The 22,003-nt window shown below is 42.5% G+C and overlaps 1 protein-coding gene across 1 annotated transcript; it reads left to right on the top strand.

Moving 5' to 3' along the window:
* The first annotated feature begins 1,020 nt into the window (after positions 1-1,020).
* On the top strand, positions 1,021-21,695 carry notch1a (notch receptor 1a). Its single transcript, XM_046867984.1, has 34 exons — positions 1,021-1,297; positions 3,284-3,356; positions 6,424-6,686; positions 6,842-7,180; positions 7,504-7,626; positions 8,048-8,281; positions 8,367-8,522; positions 8,811-8,996; positions 9,102-9,215; positions 9,386-9,499; positions 9,586-9,819; positions 9,908-10,018; positions 10,951-11,143; positions 11,498-11,643; positions 11,728-11,841; positions 12,202-12,321; positions 12,428-12,580; positions 12,733-12,961; positions 13,120-13,321; positions 13,513-13,666; positions 13,779-13,963; positions 14,300-14,432; positions 14,767-15,024; positions 15,211-15,323; positions 15,456-16,030; positions 16,333-16,758; positions 16,982-17,130; positions 17,218-17,428; positions 17,726-17,807; positions 17,939-18,101; positions 18,432-18,712; positions 18,830-18,977; positions 19,157-19,254; positions 19,513-21,695. Exons 1-34 carry the CDS (start codon positions 1,237-1,239, stop codon positions 20,626-20,628), a joined length of 7,257 nt encoding a protein of 2,418 aa, XP_046723940.1. The 5' UTR covers positions 1,021-1,236; the 3' UTR covers positions 20,629-21,695.
* The last annotated feature ends 308 nt before the right edge of the window (positions 21,696-22,003 follow it).

The raw sequence follows: 22,003 nt of genomic DNA, 5'->3' as shown, positions 1-22,003 counted from the left end.
AGAGAGAAAGAGAAACACAGAGAGAGAGAGAGAGAGAGAGAGAGAGAGACTCAGAGAGAGAGAGAGAGAGAGACAGAGAGAGAGAGAGAGAGAGAGAGAGACAGAGAGAGAGAGAGAGAGAGAGAGAGAGACACAGAGAGAGAGAGAGACACAGAGAGAGAGAGAGAGAGAGAGAGAGAGAGAGAGAGAGAGAGAGACACTCAGAGGAACACAGAGAGAGAGTGAGAGAGAGAGAGACACTCAGAGAAACACAAAGTGAGAGAGAGAGAGAGAGAGAGAGAGAGAGACTTTTTAACTTTTACAATCTGTTATTTAACACAAGTCATGTTATTACAAACGATGTTATTATCATGTTATGTTAGCCATTAGTTAAATAATTGGATAAATAAATGAATAAAATGTTAATTAGACAGAGAAAGAGAGACTCAGAGAGAGAGAGAGACTCAGAGAGAGAGAGAGAGAGAGAGACTCAGAGAGAGAGAGACACAGAGAGAGAGAGTGAGAGAGAGAGAGAGAGAGAGACTCAGAGAGAGAGAGAGAGAGAGAGAGAGACTCAGAGAGAGAGAGAGAGAGAGAGAGAGACTCAGAGAGAGAGAGAGAGAGAGAGAGAGAGAGACTCAGAGAGAGAGAGAGAGAGAGAGAGAGAGAGAGAGAGAGACTCAGAGAGAGAGAGACACAGAGAGAGAGAGTGAGAGAGAGAGAGAGAGAGAGGTATGGTTCATTGATATGTTAATGAGGGGAACTATTTTCTTTGTGCGGAAGGACCCTTTCTGTCCCCTTTTCATTCATAAAAGCATTCTGTTTGTCTGTATAAAATCAAGAGTAACCGTGTAAGTCTGCAGTCTGTTCTGATATTAATAACAGGACAATAAACAAAAATAAAAAACTATGTACATCGTTCTTGAATTTAGTTTAAATGTTCTCACGTTAAGTGCTTTCTATCCGCGGACGAATACAGGACACCAAAAAACGGGCGGGACTCCCCCGGCTCGCGCGTGATACGTCACTAAGAACTTTGGAGTCCCACGCGACCGCTTGCCCGCGCGCCCGTCTTACTACGACATACGCGCACGAGCTGAACGGAGTTTCTCACGGGCTGCGCTGAGCCGGAACTGCGCTTCGTGGAGCTATAATTTATTTATTTACTAATATTTATTTTTTTTTTGTTGGAAAGTGGAGAGTATATCCATGGATCTATGAAAACCTTGCGCGGATTTGGACAAAGCTTTTGACGGGATGAACCGTTTGTTGTTGATATCCTTATTCCTCGGGACTGCTCCGCTCTGTGAGGGGAAAGGTAACGGAACCGGTTCGTGTTCATGCTGTGGTAGATTTTAGACCATAAAAACATCATATTCCCTTTGTTCATCTGTGTTCTTTATTTATTTAGGAAACGGTTAGGGGCTGTGAGTCACTTGTTGAATTGTTTATTTACTAATTTATTTCCTCACGCACTGTAAATCTTATCATATCAGTACTGCGCGGGTTTCTTAAAGAGTCCTGCGATTCAGTCAGTCTTCATGAGAAACTTGTGTTTTATTCCTGGGATCACTGTGGTCTGTTTGACCTCTTTGAGTAACTTATTGAACATCATACCCAGATGACTTTAGTCACCGGCGGGTGTTAAAAAAAGTCAGGTTCTTTGGCTTTTTTATGCTTTTTAATAACGGCTTTATTTCCTTATAGTACGTGTGTGTGAGAGATTAATGAATGGGCTTTTATGGCAGAGTGCCTCGATTGTGTGTGAAGGGACGAGGCGGGGGGGCAACTTTAGGGCATAGATAAAGCGAAGCAGTCGTGTGTGTGTGTGTGGAGAGGGGACGCCGTGTGAACAATAGCCCGGCAGCGTGTTTTATGGCTCGTGCTGCACTCTGATGTCCTTTTGTGTGCGCGACCCTCATCTCGCTCTCCCTGCAGCTGTCGCGCTTTCTTCCCACGGGGCGCGTGCCCCCGAAACTTACTGCGCATGCCCAATATCGGCTAGAGACAGGATAATAGTAGGGAGGGGGGGGGGGGTTAGAAAGCAAGCGCCCTGACTTGGAGTGATATCAGACGCCAGCAGGAGATCAGATCATCCCTGATCATCTCCCTTCTCTTAACATGAGTACTACATAGGGTCTGAATGCAGTTGAGCATCAGCGAACAATGATAAGGATGCACCTCAAACTATAGCGCACAGTATTACATGTAGGAGTTGTTACTTTATGGGTGCATGAATTTGTCTTTGAGTTTTCATATAAAAAGTTATGAAAAGCAGCACAAGATACTGTTTACCAAAGTATTGGACTTTGCACAGGACTGTATGATGCAAATGAACAAATTTTAACATCTCTTTCACCGTCTTTCTGGTCAGTTGGGTCATAGCAAATTTTTGTACTCTGTGTAATATAATATAAACAATGAACTAAGGTTAGAATGTAACCTTAAAATAGTGTGTCAAGCTGATTTTGGACTACCTCTCAAAATACACAAGAATAAGTGATTTTTAAAACCAAAGCAAAAGCACAGAACTTCCAATATCATTCAAAATAATTGATTCGATCGAGCAACTTCCTGAGCAAGCGTGTTCAGTTTAAGCTTCACAAATCACACCTTTTATACTATTAGTATTTTCTTATTTTTTCAGGGGAGTATTGTCTTAAAATAGCTTTTTTATGGATTTTTTTTTCAATTGACTATTAAACGTACAAATCTTGATCATCTGAATGAATTTTGGGGGTTTTGATTCATCCCTCGACTTGAAATAGTTAAACATGCCTGAAAATCCCAAAGTCCATCGATAGGTGTTAAAATTGTAAAACACGAGTTGTGTGTGTTTAAAGGTGCATTGTCCAGAGAAACACTATCATGGCAAACAATGAACTAAAACAAGTGAAAACCAGTTAACAGTCTCATTTGCATGAATCAAATTAGCTCCACTGACATCAATTCATTATTAGTGACACAAGCATCTTTGAGTTAAGCACTTCTTTTAAATAGATGCTAGTTAAGTGTTTAGAAATGAAGGTGTGTGGCCTCTAAAAGTTCAGCATCTGAAATTAGAAAACACGGTTTTTGTGGATGAATATAGCCTCATCTATCAAAGAGTCTTTCAGGACTCAGGACAGAAACAATAGCTTGATCTGCCATGGACAAAACAAAAGGCACTTTCCCTCTTTACATCGCATCACGGCTGTTCTTTTTATCTGTGTGTGTGTGTGTGTGTGTGTGTGTGTGTGTGTGTGTGTGTGTTTCAGAATCCTTTGCCTAAATATTTGTATTCTATTTTTTCACCTGTGCATAGGTCTCAGGTGTTTGGAGCCATGTCAGAATGGAGGAACGTGTGAGCTCACAGCCAATGGAAAACCAGGCTGCAGGTGAGTCACAGCAAAAGCATTATAGTCGATTGTAAAAAGCGTAAAAAAAAGTGGGAATGTAGGAAGAGATCAAGCAAACTACGGCACACTGCAGCTGTGGTGAATTTTCAATTTGAATGAGGCTCCATGCTGATCGTGTGTGCGCGTGTGTGAGAGCGTGCACGCGCCCATAGACATTCTCAGAGAGGCGCAGTGGTCCGTTACTCCTGAAGCCTATTCAGCCAATTCAATCCGACAGCTGGCCTACTCTCCCTATTGTCCTTAAACCAGACACACACACACACACACGAAGACACACAGGGTGAGCGGACACACTCACACACGTTGTGGGTTCTTAAAATGTTTTTCTTGGAACAGACACATAAATATATAGACACATTTATATTCAATGTGCACACACACATTTATAAGCCACTTTTCTGTCTACTCTTGTGCACTCTCACAAACATTTAAAACAATCATAGATTTAACGATTTCTCTCTCTTCCTCTGTCTCTTTCACTGTCTTTCTCTACTCACTCTGACTCTATTGCTATGCTTAGTTTTCATCCAATCTCATTACCTTCACAGCCATCTGCCCCAGAACAGGACACCATTCAGAGTGTGTGTGTGTGTGTGTGTGTGTGGGTGGGTGGGTGGGTGGGTGGATGGGGGTAGCATCAGGGAGGGGAGTTGGGGGAAGATTTGAAAGCAAACAAGTGTGAGAGCCTTTTGGCCACATCCCACATGAGTTCTTCCTTTCCTTCTTCACTCTCTCTTTCTCTCCTTTCTGCTCTCCTTCTCTGTCTCTCCTTCTTTCTCTCTCCTTTCCTCCCTTCTGCTCCCCTTCTCTGTCTCTCTCTCTCTCTCTCTTTCTGGTGAAATGTGGACAGGTCCTTGTGCTGATGCATTGTAGTAAACTTCAGTACAATAGGGTGAAAATAGACACACAGATTGAATATCCGCTTGAATGTGTTCACAGCAAAACAGGAAATGCAAAGATAAATTTGGATTATTTTTTCCTAAAATATTTTTAAATTGTGACTTCTTTCCTGAAGGGGTTCATGGCAACATATTTCCCACTGAGTGTAGTGAGTGTGTGTTATGGAAATTGATCAAAAGACACTAGGCTGTTATCTTTTCTTCAGAGAGTGCTGAAGGACAGCAGCCATGCTTAAATTAGTGCACTTACCTTGCGCCCCCTGCTGGTGTAAAATGTTAGTCAAAGTCAGTGTCTTTGCAAAGTGTTTATGCAACAAAAAAAAAAGGAGACATAACTAAAAATCTTTTCATCAATCAAACGTGCAGAATTTAAGTTGTATTTTCGTGTTAGGCTAATTTACATTTGCCATGAAAGTACTTTTACAGTGATTAAATCCGGGGACAAAATGTGTTTTGCGGTACATGATCATGTCAGCAATGGTGTGTGTGTGTGAGAAAATGTGAATCACGTGCTCCATCAAGTGTTGTTTAAATGTTCTGGAAGGAAACAATGAAACAATGTTGCCATGCGTAAATGCGGCATCGAAATTCACTGCTTCAGCATCCTGGTTTCTCTGTGGTGAAACAAGCTTCCTCCTTCACCTCAGATGTAAAATAAGGCCTGCCTGCCCAGCCCTGACCTTGCATTAATTTCCATTTGTATTATTTCTTATTTTAGTGCACCTGGTATTAGAGTAAATGCAAATATACACTCAAACACAGTTTGATGATTAACCCCTCTTTTAAAAAAAACTTTTAGATTTACCATCATCCTTGATCAGATCCTAAACATGGAATATGTTAGTCCACATGTGCAGGTCTATTTCAATTTTTCTATTTTCATAATTCAGTGAAAACTCAGACATCTCTAAATTACAAAAAGAAAGAATAGCATTTTGCTGTATGTGAGGTTATTTAATAAATGAGAGCTTGTGAAAACTAAAGAGGTTCTATGGGTTTTCTGTTTCTGTTTGAGGTATTATTTTTGTGTGCATGCTGAAATTTTTAATTAATTTAATATACTGTAGGTGTATGTTGTGTATTACGCTTAAAAAAAAACTGTGAGAACTGTGAGTATAAACTAGATTAGAGAAAATGAAAGTTTCTTGTTTAGTTTCACACTGAGGCAGGAAGCAGGAGGTGTGAACATGCACAGACTCAGACACAAACACACACACATTGAGGGCAATCAGTAGCAGATGGCAGACCAGCCCCCTGTGAAGGCTGTAGCCTGGAGTCACAAATGTGGTCATAGGTCATCCCTGCATCTGTTCAGACACACACACACACACTCACACATGTTGTCACGGTAAGCTATAGACGCCTGCTGCTGCAGTGAAACAGAGACAAAGCCTGTTTATCCAAGTCAATGCTAAAAGTAAACACACAATTAGGAAGGTCTACACATACACCTGTTGTAGCTCCTGATGGAAATACTTCGATATTCTGATTAAGACAGAGTGAGGGGAAAATAGGGGGGTGGGGGGCAATTAAGAGAGATTATAATCTTTATCAGACAGAAATAGAAAGAAGGAGAGGGTAAGAGTGATGGAACTTTTCGCAAAGATACACATATGTGGAGGTGGAAGAAACTGGTGGGAGAGAGTTGGACTGGTGGGTGGATGGAGGGATGACAGGAGGAGTGTGCTCTCTCTGGGGATCAGCACTGTTGACCCCACGCCACTTGCCATAGCAACAGGGTTCAGGGGAGAGGCATAGAGCCGGGGGAGGGGCCTGCCTCACAACTGCACTCATCAATGCACACACCTGCTGCGCACACACACAGGAAAGTCTTGAGAACATTCTTGTTAAAGATGAAATACAGCTAACAAATATGAGCTAGCAAATAACGGAGTGTAATATTTTAAACACTTTAGATGTATCTATGATAAGTCTTTTATATTATTGGTTGATTACACACCTAATTGAAACTACAACTACCTGACGTGTACACATAGACACAGGTTTTGGCATATGTAAAAGTTTCTTGGGAACTCCTGAACTCTGCACATATCAATTAAAATAAATATTTCCAACTTTATTTCAACCCTTACTTGGAAAAATGTTTGATGTAGCATGCAATGTGTTTTATTCTTTTTATCTTTTAGCTGTCCAGCAGACTATGCAGGTGCCCAGTGTCAGTTCCCAAACCCATGCAGTCCATCGCCATGCCGGAATGGTGGTGTGTGTCGGCCACGCACACAGGGAAATGATGTGGAATTCACATGTGACTGTACACTGGGTTTCAGTGGACCACTCTGCCTGACACCGGTCAATCATGCCTGCATGAGCTCACCATGTCGCAATGGAGGATCCTGTTCACTCCTTACACTCAGCACCTACAGCTGCCGCTGCCCACCTGGCTGGACAGGTAAATACATTCATACATACAAGTGTACGAGTGTATATGTGTAAATAGTCAAATTATAGTTATATCCAAGTTATATACTAATTAGATATAGCATTTTAATTTGTTGTATATGCTTAATGTATTAGGGCTTTCCTAAAAATCTGTGTGCTGTGTAGGTAAGACATGCCAACAGGCAGATCCATGTGCATCAAACCCCTGTGCCAATGGTGGTCGGTGCTCAGCTTTCGACTCCCACTTCATCTGCACATGCCCGCCCAGCTTTCATGGGTCCACATGCCGCCTGGATGTAAACGAGTGTGCCACGACTCCCTCACCCTGCCAAAACAGTGGAGTGTGTATAAACGAGGTGGGCTCGTACCGCTGCCGATGTCCACCTGAGTACGCTGGCACACACTGTGAGCGCCCTTTCCAGCCCTGTCAGCCTTCTCCCTGTGCTAATGGGGGCACTTGCACACAAACTAGTGACACTGGCCACTCCTGCACCTGCCTGCCAGGTAAATGAAGAGAGTGTGTGTGAGTGATTGTGTGTTTATGTGTATTAAATTGAATGAGTGTATCCGGATGTGTACGTAATTGTGTGTGGGTGGGTATAGAATAACAAGCAGTGTGTTGCCTGATGTGTTGTCTGGCTCTTTTGGTCTTTCGGTTTATGATTAATCTAAATAGCTCAACCTCGATTGCCGTAGTTAAATGTACTTTCCTGTACCCACCCACACACTTCTCTTGTTGTGTACGGTAGGTGGAATTTTTTACACACGCAGGTTCCCACAGCCTCTCACTCGGGTTATTCATTCACTTACTGTTTTTTTGTCTTCAGGCTTCACTGGGCAAGATTGTGAGCACAACATTGATGACTGTGTTCAGCATGCATGTGAGAATGGAGGCAGGTGTATGGACGGTGTAAACACATACAACTGCCACTGTGGCAAACACTGGACAGGTACAACACACTACACAATAGTACACATTGCGACTTATTACTAAACACAACACAATTCTTTGAATTATACTTGAAAAGTTTTGTAAATATGCACACATTGGAGGGTTGCTTTATGGTTTTGTGTATGTTTTTAATAACAATTACAGTTTTCTTGGAAAGATAAGATCTTTAATGATTTTGTTAAAACTATATTGCAGACACAATATTGCAGACAATACCCCAACACACCACTAGACACCACCTATGTACTAGTCTCTTAGCACAATATCATTGTATGTGTGCAGAACATTTTATAAAACAATTTCTTCCACATCTTCAAAAGTGAATAAAGAAATTTAAAAATTATGAATACATTTCGATGAACTGACCATTCAGTGTAATACTCTGGCGTGTGACCTTTAATCTTAACACTCCCATACAGGTCAGTACTGCACAGAAGATGTGGATGAGTGTGAGCTGTCCCCAAATGCCTGCCAAAATGGTGGCACGTGTCATAATACAGTAGGCGGCTTCCACTGCGTGTGTGTTAACGGCTGGACTGGCGATGACTGCAGCGAGAACATCGACGACTGCGCGAGTGCAGCTTGCTACCACGGAGCCACATGCCATGATCGTGTCGCATCATTTTACTGCGAGTGCCCTCACGGGCGCACTGGTGAGATTGTAGGGGCTGTGTGTGAAAATATAGGATACAGCTATAGAAAAAATACACTCTGTTTACACTCTGTTTGTATTTACAGGTCTTCTGTGTCATTTGGATGATGCTTGCATCAGTAACCCATGTCAGAAAGGCTCCAACTGTGACACCAATCCTGTCAATGGCATGGCCATCTGCACCTGCCCTCCTGGCTACACCGGCTCTGCTTGCAACCAGGACATTGACGAGTGCTCGCTAGGTAATAGCCAAATACAGCACAGTTTATTAGGGCAAAGGGACAGGGGTGAGCACTGGTTGGGTAGAGCAGTAGATGTTAGATTGTAAAGTGCTAGAATTTGCTGTGATATATTAATAAATGCTACCAATTATTAACTGTAGATGATAATATAATTTTAGTATTTTAAAAAAACATGGAGAAATACATGTGTGTCATGCAGTGACATACAGGCTACTGAAAACTGAGGTTAAAATTGAAACAAGCTACATTTTGAATGGCTGATATTCAGGTTCGGTGTGTTTTTTTCAGGGGCCAATCCGTGTGAACATGGTGGCCGGTGTCTTAACACTAAAGGCTCATTCCAGTGCAAGTGCCTTCAAGGCTATGAGGGGCCACGCTGTGAAATGGACGTGAATGAGTGCAAGTCTAACCCATGCCAGAATGATGCCACCTGCCTTGATCAGATTGGTGGTTTTCACTGCATTTGTATGCCAGGTAAGGATAGAAAACTGCAAGTTCTTGGTTTGTAAGGTTTTAGTTTTTTTTTTTTTATCTCTTACCATTTTGTCTTTTCTTACTATTTTTGTGTTACATATGTAGGGTATGAAGGCTTGTTTTGCCAGATAAATACAGATGACTGCTCCTCTCAGCCTTGTCTCAACAATGGCAAATGCATCGACAAAGTCAACTCTTTTCATTGCGAGTGTCCTAAAGGTAAATGCTTCAGTGCTGATTGATCTATTAATAGCAGACAATGGATTATTTTTTTAATAAGTCAGGCTTTGTACATGGTTGTCTGTAGGACACAGCAGTTGTGCAATAAGTTTTACTTGATTATTAAAGGCATGAAAAATATATATTTAAAAAATCATTTTATTTTTCAGGATTCTCTGGGAACCTATGCCAAGTGGATGTAGACGAGTGTGCAAGCACTCCATGCCAGAATGGAGCCAAGTGCACAGATGGGCCAAATAAATATACCTGCGAGTGCAAAGAGGGTAGGTGTACTAAAATATATGCATACATTACTGAAACTAAATCTTAAATAATGGTCTTAATCATCTTCTTTCTTTTCCCTTTGCAGGTTTCACAGGCTCTATGTGTGAGGTAGATATAAATGAGTGCGCCTCAAACCCATGCCACTACGGAGTGTGTAAGGACGGTGTGGCTTCATTCACCTGTGCATGTCGGCCTGGTTATGCCGGCCGTCTGTGTGAGATCAACATCAACGAGTGTTTGAGTCAACCATGCCATAATGGTGGTACCTGTCTAGACCGGGAGAACTCATACACTTGCAGCTGCCCTAAAGGAACAACAGGTACCTTACATAAACAAATCTAAACATACATCTATGCAAATACACAGAAATATGTCAGTATCCCCTCTAAATCGTGTTGCATGTACAGGTCGGAACTGCGAGATCAATGTGGATGACTGCAAAAGCAACCCATGCGATTTTGGCAAATGCATTGACAAGATTAACGGATTCGAGTGCTTGTGTGAGCCTGGATACACAGGTAAGAATCTTGTGTTAATGTGTGCATGCGCATGAGCGTGTGTAACAGGTGGTGAGCGAGGTGCACAGCTTTGGTTTCAGATAACACTTGAGGACAGAAACGCCCTTTTCTAACTGGGACACAGGACACCTGTATGCTTTGCACTGATGTCCCTTTAAGCTCTCACCTGTCCATGGATGCTGTATCTCAGCCAGCAACCCCCCTCACACACTTTGAAAAACTTTTTAAACGAACAAAAGCATAATGTCTGTGTGGTGGGGTAAAAAAGGTGGGGGATAAAGGACCATTGTTAAAGCAGAACCAGGCGCTTAGGTGACACTGTCTGTCCGTAGAGGTGGTGTGTGTGTGTGTGTGTGTGTGTGTGTGTGTGTGTGTGTGTGTGTGTGAGGGGTGGGGGGGGTAATTAGGGGGTGGAGTTGGTAGTTCTTACTCAGTCATGTGTGAAATATGGCTGCCTCCTTTGTGTTTATAAATGTCCCTCTATGGGACACCACATCCCCCATCCCAAAGTGTATGAGAAAAAGGAAGGGAGTGGGAGGTTCTGTCTTTGTCATTCACAAGGCCTGTCAATCACATGGTCCGTCCTTCCCAGCTGTTCAACATCCTCAGAGTACATAGACACACACACACACACACACACACAGGCTATTATCCTGAAACAAAATTTAGAAAAGTATATAAATACACCAAAAAATACATCAGAAAAAAATTAATGCAATGGTTCTGGCCATACTTCATTGTTTTTTTTTTTTTTTAATGAGCTTCACATAGATGATGTACAGACTGGTCTTACCCACATTTTATTATATGGCAATTCAGAAAGGCACATGTAGTTTCAACAGAGTGTAAAACTAGCGTCATCATTTGTCTGTAACAGAAGAACTGAATGAAACAAGTAAAACAACTTTCCTCCACTTTTTTCTCTATTTCAGGTGCAACTTGCAACATTAACATAGATGACTGTGTGCAAAATCCCTGCCGTAACGGGGGTACCTGTGTGGATGGCGTGAACTCATTCACCTGCCTTTGCCCTGATGGCTTCCACGATTCTCTTTGCCTCTCACAGCGTGATGACTGTGCCAGCAACCCCTGCATCCATGGCAACTGTCAGCACCAGGCAAATGCGTATGTTTCTTTTTTCACAAACAGTACAAAATAGATTCAAATATGTCAATCTATTCTGTGTGATACATCTAAATTGGTATTTAGACTCAATTACATACTGTTACTTTATATTTAATTTTTAAGGTTGAAAGGGTTGATGCACAGTCAAATAAATATGCTAAATGATATGAGCTGACACGCTTTTGATTTCAAACTAATTGAAACATGCAGTTTCCCATTTTCCTTTGCTCTCGGACTTTTATGCTGGGGAAACATTTGGTTAAAAGATTTGGTGGAAAATAACTATAGTAAATGTTGAATGCATTAATTAGGTACACATTCGTACCCATTCACACATCTTTTTTGTTCCTACAGCTATGTGTGCGTGTGTGAGCCCGGCTGGATGGGCCGTAACTGTGATCTAAATGTGAACGAGTGTTTGTCCAACCCATGTGTAAATGGTGGAACGTGCCGAGACATGACCAATGGCTACATCTGCAGCTGCAAAGCAGGATTCACAGGTGAGTGTGTATTTCTCTGTGTGGACATCTGATTGTGTAGGTTTCAATATGTAGACGTGTTATTTATATCTTTCATGTTTGCAGGTCCTAATTGCCAGACTAACATTAATGAGTGTGCATCCAACCCCTGCCTGAACCAGGGCACCTGTATTGATGATGTAGCTGGATATAAGTGCAACTGCTTGCTGCCCTATACAGGTACAACACACATATACCCACACGCACCTTCTTCCTGTTTTATTGACAAAACACAAACGCATTGGCATTCTTTAGTCTGCTTCACATGGCATTGTTTGGGTTTTTTGTTGTGCTTTTGTTTGCCTAAGAATTCTTTGTGCCTTTTATCAGAGTGGGAACCTTTGGTACGTTTCCTGCATTTCTACTTCCCATTTCCTGTTAAGGGGAAACTTAGAATTGTAGGAAATTGCTTACAACTATATTGTTTGCCCGGAAAGTGTCAAGGAAATAATAGTGTTGGTTAACAATGTGTATGTGTGAGAATTTGTGAAATCATGGGTTTTTGCATTATAGTATAATAAAATGTATTGTGTGCTGTAGGTGAGCTCTGTGAGAGTGTGTTAGCTCCCTGCTCCACACACCCATGTAAGAACAGAGGTGTGTGTCGTGAGTCTGAGGACTACCAGAGCTTCTCCTGTGCTTGCCCGACTGGTTGGCAAGGTAAGCATGCATGTGTGTGTGTGTGTATCAAAGAAGCATCTTTATCAAGAGTTTAAATGGTGTCATAATTTTTATCATTCTTAAAACATTTTATCATCCATTGTAGGTCAGACATGTGAAGTGGACATCAATGAGTGTGTGAAGTCCCCGTGTCATAACGGTGGTGTGTGCGTCAACTCGTTGGGTGGCTTCCAGTGCCGATGTAACCCAGGATTCACAGGAGACCTGTGTGAGACTGACTTCAACGACTGCACTCCTAGTAAGATACACAAATATGCCTATAATACATTCACCACAGTCCACCATATGTACACACACACACACACACACACACACACACACACTTCATATGCACTCAGACTGGAAATAAAATATTGTCTAAATATGAATCTCTCTGTGTCTTTGTGTCAGACCCATGCAGTAATGGTGGTGTGTGTGTGGACCGTGTAAATGGCTTCACATGTGTGTGTGTGGCTGGATTCCGTGGTGAGCGTTGCACTGAGGACATAGATGAGTGTGTGAGCGCCCCCTGCCGCAATGGGGGCAATTGCACAGACTGTGTCAACAGCTACACCTGCAGCTGCCCAGCTGGATTTAGTGGCATCAACTGTGAGATCAACACACCTGATTGCACTGAGAGGTAGCACATGCACACACAGACACACACAAATATTCAAAATGTGTAAATATGAAATAATAAAAAAATATTAATTAATTTCTCACTGCTTGTGCTAAATCTTTTAATAAAACACATTGTATACACATCAGTTTAACCCCCACCCGTGTGTGTGCGTGCAGCTCTTGCTTCAACGGTGGTACATGTGTGGATGGGATTAACTCATTCTCCTGCGTCTGTCTGCCTGGCTTCACGGGCAGCTACTGCCAACACGACGTGAATGAGTGCGACTCAGTCCCGTGCCTTAACGGTGGTACATGCCAAGATGGCTATGGCACCTACAAGTGCACCTGCCCGCATGGCTACACGGACATCAACTGTCAGGTACATGGACACATACCCTAGATTTTTCTTCATTAATTCACTTAAAAAAAAGTGCATTATTAGCATATAAATTTTACATTTGTATCCAAAAAAGTTCAGGATATGGAGCATGTGTAGGAAAATAGCGAATGGTATGAATGTATGTTTGCTAAACATATTGTATGTCTGTATTTTATTTGTATGGTTTTCAGAGCCTAGTGCGCTGGTGTGATTCAGCACCCTGTAAAAATGGAGGGTCATGTTGGCAGCAGGGTTCCTCCTTTACATGTCAGTGTGCCAGTGGCTGGACTGGCATCTACTGCGATGTGCCCAGTGTCAGCTGTGAAGTTGCCGCACAGCAACAGGGTAATACAAATATAAAGTGTGTTTGTGTGTACTAATATTGTCTAACATGCACCCTCACACACACCCATACTCTTTCTGTTTCTTTCTCTCTGCTCATTTCTCTTTTTTTTAGGGGTACCTGTAGCAGTTCTGTGCCGTAACGGAGGCCAGTGTGTAGATGCAGGCAGCACACACCTGTGCCGGTGCCAGGCTGGCTACATGGGCAGCTACTGCCAGGATCAGGTGGATGAGTGTGTGCCAAACCCATGTCACAACGGTGCAACTTGTACTGATTACCTGGGCGGATACACCTGCGAGGTATGGAATCACACAAACACACACACACACACACACACACACACACACACTGTCCTGTATATTACAGGAGGTGTTGGCTGTTGCCCATTTGTGCTGAGAACTATTCAAATAAACATCATGAATAGGTTTACAGAATGAGTCATATATGAGTGATCAGAGGCAGACTGGTGTATGATGAACAGGACAGGGATTTGACATTCATGAATACTAATTCTAATATATCAGTTAAACTATGTTAATGTTCCAGGTGTTAAATCTTTAACATGGAAGAAAACACCCTTTGCTGGAACTAAATTGCATCTATATTTTCTCCATCCTTCTCTTTCTCTCTAAAAGTGTGTCGCGGGATATCATGGGGTAAATTGCAGCAAGGAGATAAACGAGTGTGCGTCTCAACCTTGTCAGAATGGAGGCACCTGCATCGACCTTGTCAACAGTTACAAGTGCTCCTGTCCTCGGGGAACACAAGGTTAGTGTTTACACTTTCAGTATACTGTAGATGAGCTAGACCTAAGATAAACTTGTTTTCAGCTCTTTTCATATTCTGCTTAAACAAGCCCCTAGAAACTGGCAGAACAATCAACCATGAAATATTAATTCATAGACATGATTTTGGATTTAAGGAATAAACAGTAAATCATTCACACCATTACTTCTGTAAACCAAGTAACACAAAGAACAATAAAAAGACACAGTTTGTAATGTTTAACAGATACAAGCTATGATAAAATAAAACTGACTGCATTCCTCCATGAATCTTATTTAAATAATAATAATCATCCTATTTGTCTGACACTCTGTAGGTGTTCACTGTGAAATTGATGTGGACGATTGTTCCCCGGATGTGGATCCTGAGACTGGCGAGCCACGTTGTTTTAATGGCGGGCGCTGTGTGGACCGGGTGGGTGGATATGGGTGTGTTTGCCAACCAGGCTATGTGGGCGAGCGGTGTGAGGGCGACGTGAATGAGTGCTTGTCTGACCCTTGTGACCCAAACGGTTCCTACAACTGCATCCAGCTAGTAAACAGCTACCGATGTGAATGCCGCACAGGATATACAGGTATTTCCATAGAGACAGCACTTAATCCGTATACAATATTAAAATTAAATTGTGTAATACATGTAACGGATACTAATTGTAAATTAAAACAAATAAATTGTAAGTCAGTCATTACTATTGCTATTAATATTAATGAAATTGACTGTGCAATTATTATCATTGTCCGATGTGTCTTGGTGTATGTAGGTCAGCGCTGTGACACTGTGTTTGATGGCTGTAAGGATAAACCCTGCAAAAATAGCGGAACCTGTGCAGTCGCGAGCAACACCAAACATGGATACATCTGCAAATGCCCTCCTGTAAGTTCACAATAATTTGACACATTTACCAAAAAATTATGTCTATCCAGGTAGCAAAATCTGCAGCCTATATTGGTATGTAGAGTATTTACAAACACAGCACTAATCCAAGCTATTTCTCTTTGGCTACAGGGTTTTTCAGGGTCATCATGTGAATATGACTCAAGCTCATGTGGCCCTCTCCGCTGCCGCCACGGTGCCACCTGTGTCCCGGGCCCACGCTGCCTTTGCCCACCAGGTTACAATGGTCGCGAGTGCCAGACACGGCTTGATTCTCCATGTGCTTCTAACCCGTGCTACAATGGTGGCACATGCCAATCATCTGCAGAGGCTCCATTCTTCCATTGTCTGTGCCCATCACATTTCAATGGCCTCTTCTGCCACATCCTAGACTATTCATTCAATGGGGGCCGGGGTCTGGATATCACCCCTCCCCCTGCCGAGTCAGAAGAGGCAGAGCCACGATGCGAGGTGCCACAGTGTGAGCAGCGAGGCGGTGATGGTTTGTGTGATGCAGCATGTAACAGTCATGCATGTGGCTGGGACGGCGGTGACTGTTCACTCAATTTTGATGACCCCTGGCATGAGTGCAGTGCTGCCCTCCAGTGTTGGAGGTACTTCAATGATGGCAAGTGTGACATGCAGTGTCACAGTGCAGGCTGCCTTTACGATGGCTTTGACTGCCACCAGCTTGAGGGCCAGTGCAAGTAAGTCTCGCACAAAATAGCATACATTGACTCCAACATAAATATTTGTAATTATCATCTCAGCAGAATCTCTACTGGCAAAAGTAAAAATTAGATACTTTTTTGATCTTTATATATAAAATTTTTAATGATTGTATATAATTATGTCAGGTTATTATCTTATTTCAATATATTCAGATTTTAAGGAATGTCATTATACATAATTATATAAGTAGTACAATAAATATGAACAGGATATAGATGAGAAAGTAGAAAAAGAGATAAATCTACTTTACAAATTTTCTCTTTATTTCTCTCTCTAGTCCCTTGTATGATCAGTACTGTAAGGACCATTACTCGGACGGTCACTGCGATCAGGGCTGCAACAGCGCTGAGTGTGGTTGGGACGGGTTGGACTGTGCTGAGGATGTACCACAGCGTCTGGCATCTGGCATCCTGGTGCTAGTGGTCCACTTGCCACCGAGTGAGCTGCTTAGTAACTCTTCCTCTTTCCTGCGGCAGCTAAGTGCTCTGTTGCGGACCAATGTCGCACTCAAACGCCACACCACCACAGGCGAGCCTCTTGTCTACCCATACTATGGCACAGAACACGAGCTGAGCAAACACACACGTACTGCCCACGAGTGGAACACCAACCCTGGCCACCTGCTGCAGCGCACTGCACGGAGCCTGTCAACATTGCTCAAGCCTCGCCATCGACGAGAGCTGGACAACATGGAGATTAAAGGGTGAGTAAACGTGTCACTGACAAACAGAATGAGTGTTGAAACCAACAGATTGGTGTTTATTGCTAATGAAGGTGATTTAATGTGTTTATAAATGTCAATACTGTAGAGCTGTATTGAGCTGCCGCACACCACATGACAAAACAGAATAGCAACCAACGATGCAAAGCTATTTTTTAAACATGCAATTTGTATGTTAATCCTTACCCGTGTGTGTACATTGCAGCTCCATTGTATATCTGGAGATCGATAACCGACAATGTTACCAGCAGTCAGAAGAGTGTTTTCAGAGTGCAACAGATGTGGCTGCATTCCTGGGAGCACTGGCTTCAAGTGGCAATCTCAATGTTCCCTACATTATAGAGGCTGTTACAAGTGAGTTCTCACCCATTAAAAGAGCAATACTGACTAATTAAAAAAATAGTATTTATAAAGGCCTTTTTCGCTCAAATTGTTTTGTAGGTGAGAACGAAGCCACTGGCCCTGGAGAGATGTACCCCATGTTTCTGGCTCTTCTCGTCCTGGCTGTGTTGGTCCTGGCTGCTGTCGGAGTCGTGCTGTCACGCAAGCGGAAGCGAGAGCATGGCCAGCTCTGGTTCCCTGAGGGCTTTAAAGTGACTGAAACAAAAAAGAAACGCAGAGAACCTGTGGGAGAGGACTCAGTTGGATTAAAGTGAGTGTGCGTGTGTGTGTGTGTGTGTGTGTGTGTGTGTGTGTGTGTGTGTGTGTTTGTGTGTGTCAGGGAGAGATGGAGAGTAAATGGATTTAAACATAAAACAGTAGCAAGATCTCTGAATTGTGGACAGTTTGTACTCCTTGATTTATACTCCTTTAGCAGCCTTTCAAGCCTGTGTATTACTGATTGCTGAATGGTGCTAAAATATATCCACAGTAGGCTTTTCTTGTGGCGGTCTACATTTGTGATTTATTATTATATTATAAAAAATTTTAATAATTATTTTTTCCAAAGGCCTCTGAGGAACTCCGACAGCATTTTGATGGACGAGCAGCTGAGTGAATGGGCAGAGGAAGACCACTGCAAACGCTTCAGGGTAAGAGCGTGTCTCTGTGTACACTCCTGCTTTCATGTGTTTAAGAATGCCACTAGCAAGCTGTGGAATTCACTTTCATGGTCCCTGTATGCATGCACAGCTAATCCTATTATGTTTTTGTATTCATGCAGTTTGATGACCACGTCACACCAGATATCGGAATCCAGCCAGATCCACGTCAGTGGACTCAGCAGCATCTCGACGCGGCAGACTTGCGCTTGACCTCTATAGCTCCTACACCACCGCGAGCAGACACAGACACTGATTGTGTAGATGTGAACGTACTTGGCCCTGGTGAGTGATCCTTACCTCATGTCACAATCCCATCACAGTGTCTGGGCTCATAAGTACACAAATAGTCTCTTTACCTAAAAAGCCCTGCACCTAAGTTATGACTAAAGCCTGTAAAAAAAGTTTTTATCATGAATCTTGATTTTATCAGGACTTGGACATCAGTAAAAATCTAGATGTACATGTTGATTACAGTTTCATGACGTAAGAAGTGCACAAATGAAAACTCTCTTTGATTAGCTACTATGTTCAGTATGCATTGTAAGAGAGCAGGAAGTGGTGAGTAGATGTTGCAGATTTTGATTGTAGTATCTTGCTTGTTGTATTTTTCAGATGGGCTGACACCTCTGATGATCGCCTCATGCAGTGGTGAGGCTGGTGAGGAAGAGGAGGGAGAGGAAGGTGTCATTGCCAACTTCCTCTGGCATGGCGCCGATCCACACCAGCGTACAGAGCGTGCAGGTGAGACGGCACTGCACCTGGCTGCCCGTTATGCCCGATCTGATGCTGCCAAGCGTCTTCTAGAGTCAGGGGCAGATGCCAATGCCCAGGACCATGCAGGACGCACACCACTACATGCTGCTGTGGCTGCTGATGCACAAGGAGTCTTCCAGGTATGCACAGCTTAAAATACAAGAACACGCAGCTGGCTGTAAGGCCAGCAAATCCAGTGAACATATTAGGATGCATAATGCATCTACTTTACTATATAATCTGGAACATTTTTACAGATTCTAATCAGGAATCGGGCAACAGATCTGGATGCACGCATGAACGATGGCACGACTCCGCTCATCCTGGCCACACGCCTAGCAGTAGAGGGCATGGTTGAGGAGCTCATCAACTGCCATGCGGATGCCAATGCCATTGATGACTCTGGTACCTAATCATTTTATACATATAATTATTTATCGAGGTAATTTGTGATTTGTAGTTAGTAAGAACATGATCCATTAAATAGCAAATATTAAATAGTCAGAAATTCTAATTGTTAACATGAGTACTGATTATGAAAATGATCTAACTGACACTCTCTCTCCCTGTCTTTCTCAATATAGGAAAGTCTGCTGTCCATTGGGCCGCTGCTGTCAACAATGTTGAGGCTGCTTTAGTGCTATTAAAGAATGGAGCCAACAAAGATCTGCAAAACAACAAGGTTTGTTTATGTGTCCAGTGATAAGGTTTATCTCACAAATCAGTGTAATTTATGATCTTATGATTAATTTGTGAAAAGAACGCATGCTTATAATATACAACTGAATTGCAATGTGCTGAAATTGTCAAAAAATGTGCAAATAATTTCTAAAAAATAATTATGCATACACACCTACCACTTGTTCTTATTATTTATTGTGCATTATCCAGATTTGAAATTTGTAAATGCTTAACATTAAGCTTTTGGATACCTCTGCAGGAGGAAACGCCCCTCTTTTTGGCAGCACGTGAGGGCAGCTATGAGACTGCAAAGCTTCTTCTCGACCACCTGGCCAACCGTGACATTACAGATCACCTGGATCAGCTCCCACGTGACATCGCCAATGAACGTATGCACCATGACATTGTGCGCTTGTTGGAAGAATATAATCTGGTTCAGGCTCCTCCCACTCTTACTCATTCACCGCCAATCTGCTCGCCTGAGGCATTCCTGGGCATCAGAACTAGCCCAGGTGGCACCAATAACGCAAATAATGCAAAGAAATCCCGCAAACCCGGAGGAAAGGAGGGAGGAAAGGAGATGAGGATGAAAAAGAAAAAGAATGGAGACACAAACATTTTGTCTCCAATGGAATCAGATGTCTCCTCACCACCCTTGATGACATCACCCTTCCAGCAGTCCCCACCTATCCCGCATCAACTCCAAGGCTTAGCTGACTCCCAAATGGCCGCGGTTCACCTGGGGATGGCAAAGCCATTTGATTCAGCACCTCCACGCTTGTCTCATCTCGGCATAGCTAATAATGGAGGTGGGGCCCAAACAGGGCCATGTGATTGGCTGGCACGGGCACAGCAGCAGCAACAACACAGTGTTTTCTCGGCTATAATGCCAACAATGCACCATGCCACTAACTTGCCCCAAGTGATGGGCTATCCCACAATGCAAAGCAGCCACTTGGGCACACCAGCTCACCTGTTGTCTAGCCACATGCATCAAAACCATCTGCAGCACCAAAACTCAAATGTCGCCAATCATAGCCTCTCTCGCCACTTCCTTGGTGATATGAGCGGAGCAGAACTTCAGTCCAATGCAATCCAAACCGTGCTGCCGCAGGAGACACAGCTGCTGCCCCAGCCTATATCCAGCACACAGTTTCTGACTCCTCCTTCTCAGCACAGTTACTCCAACCCCATGGACAACACGCCAAATCACCAGCCTCAGGTCCCGGATCATCCCTTCCTGACTCCATCTCCTGGCTCTCCCGACCAGTGGTCTAGCTGCTCTCCACATTCCAACTTATCTGACTGGTCCGAGGGAATCTCGAGCCCACCCACAAGCATTCATTTGAATCATATCCCTGAAGCATTCAAGTGACAATGACAGTAAATGAGGACAGCGATAACAGACTCTACTGCCAAAACGCGTTTCTGATTACTTTATACTAATTATACTTTAATTCTTAAACTGCTTATTTTTTATTTATGTGCTTTTGGACTACATATATGAAAGATTTTTTTATTTATGTATTTTATGTGTATTTTATTAACAGGCTGCTCAGAAAATCTGAATTACTGTCTGCTGAGCACATATAAAATGTAATGTTTATGTTTAATGCTTTGACTTTTTATAGATATTTTTGAGATTCAGTATTAAGTCAACTTCATGTAATCTTGTCAAGCCAAGCTTTTGTCTGTAAACATCTGTAAAAAGAGTCTTAAACTGTAAGACAGACAGGGATGCTCGAATGTTTAAGAATCATGTGGTCATGTGATGCATCCTTCACTCCCTCCCACTGACATTAATATTTTGCATGACTCAATAATGTTACAAAGCCGAATACAGTATATGATTGACAAACGGACTCTGAAAAGTGGACAGAATGGACTTTTCTTTTTGCACGCACTTTGCTGTGCAAAACATTGTGTACAGTTTTTATGTTGTGTAGTCACAGCTGTGTCGACCTTTTTCGGCACCTGATTTAAGGTCAGATGGAGTTTCTGTGTATGTAGCAAAGCGATTTATTTATTCCTTTTAGTAGATATGTGTCGGCCTTTTACAACCACCACAAAACAGTTATGTAAAATTGTAAAAGTTTTTATTGTTTTGTAATTAATTATTTCACACTGGAGCTGAGTATGCAACTTTCAGGCTGGTTGTCAGAACTTAGACACCCTAGTATACGTCCTAGATATGCAGAAAGGTGTGTAAGACAAAGATTGTACACAGTTGTGTATGCGTTGCACTGTGATGACATCATCCGCGGTTGTGAAAAACAGCCGGTGGGTGCCTGACATGTTAAGTTTTATAAACACTGATCAAATGTTTTACTACTGATGGAATAATTATAAATGCATTTGTAGTCTGTGCGAAGAAATAATTGTTTTTCCCAATGATGTAAAATATTTTTCTCAAAACAATAAAACATTTTGCTTTTACTCTAAGTCACACTATAGCCTATGATTTCTGTGATAGAAGAAAGAGAATTTCAGTCCAGATTTTTCAGTGTTCAACTTAGTCGGTTTTATTTCTATTTATTCTTGCACTGTGTAAAATGTGAAATTACTAGAATGCAATGACTTGCATCTCATATGCCCATATTTTATTCCCAATAAAGAATCCTGAATTTCAGATAGTATGGTGGTGCATAAGTGCCTTTGGAATAGATATATTGCACATACAGAGAGGCACCATCACTGCTGACTGCAGGCTTTGGGGCAACACATATCTCCATTAAGACAAAGTCTTTTTC

The sequence above is a fragment of the Silurus meridionalis genome, chromosome 15 (assembly GCF_014805685.1).
Source record: "Silurus meridionalis isolate SWU-2019-XX chromosome 15, ASM1480568v1, whole genome shotgun sequence".
Lineage (NCBI taxonomy): Eukaryota > Metazoa > Chordata > Actinopteri > Siluriformes > Siluridae > Silurus > Silurus meridionalis.
This window is presented reverse-complemented; position numbering and strand designations above follow the sequence as displayed.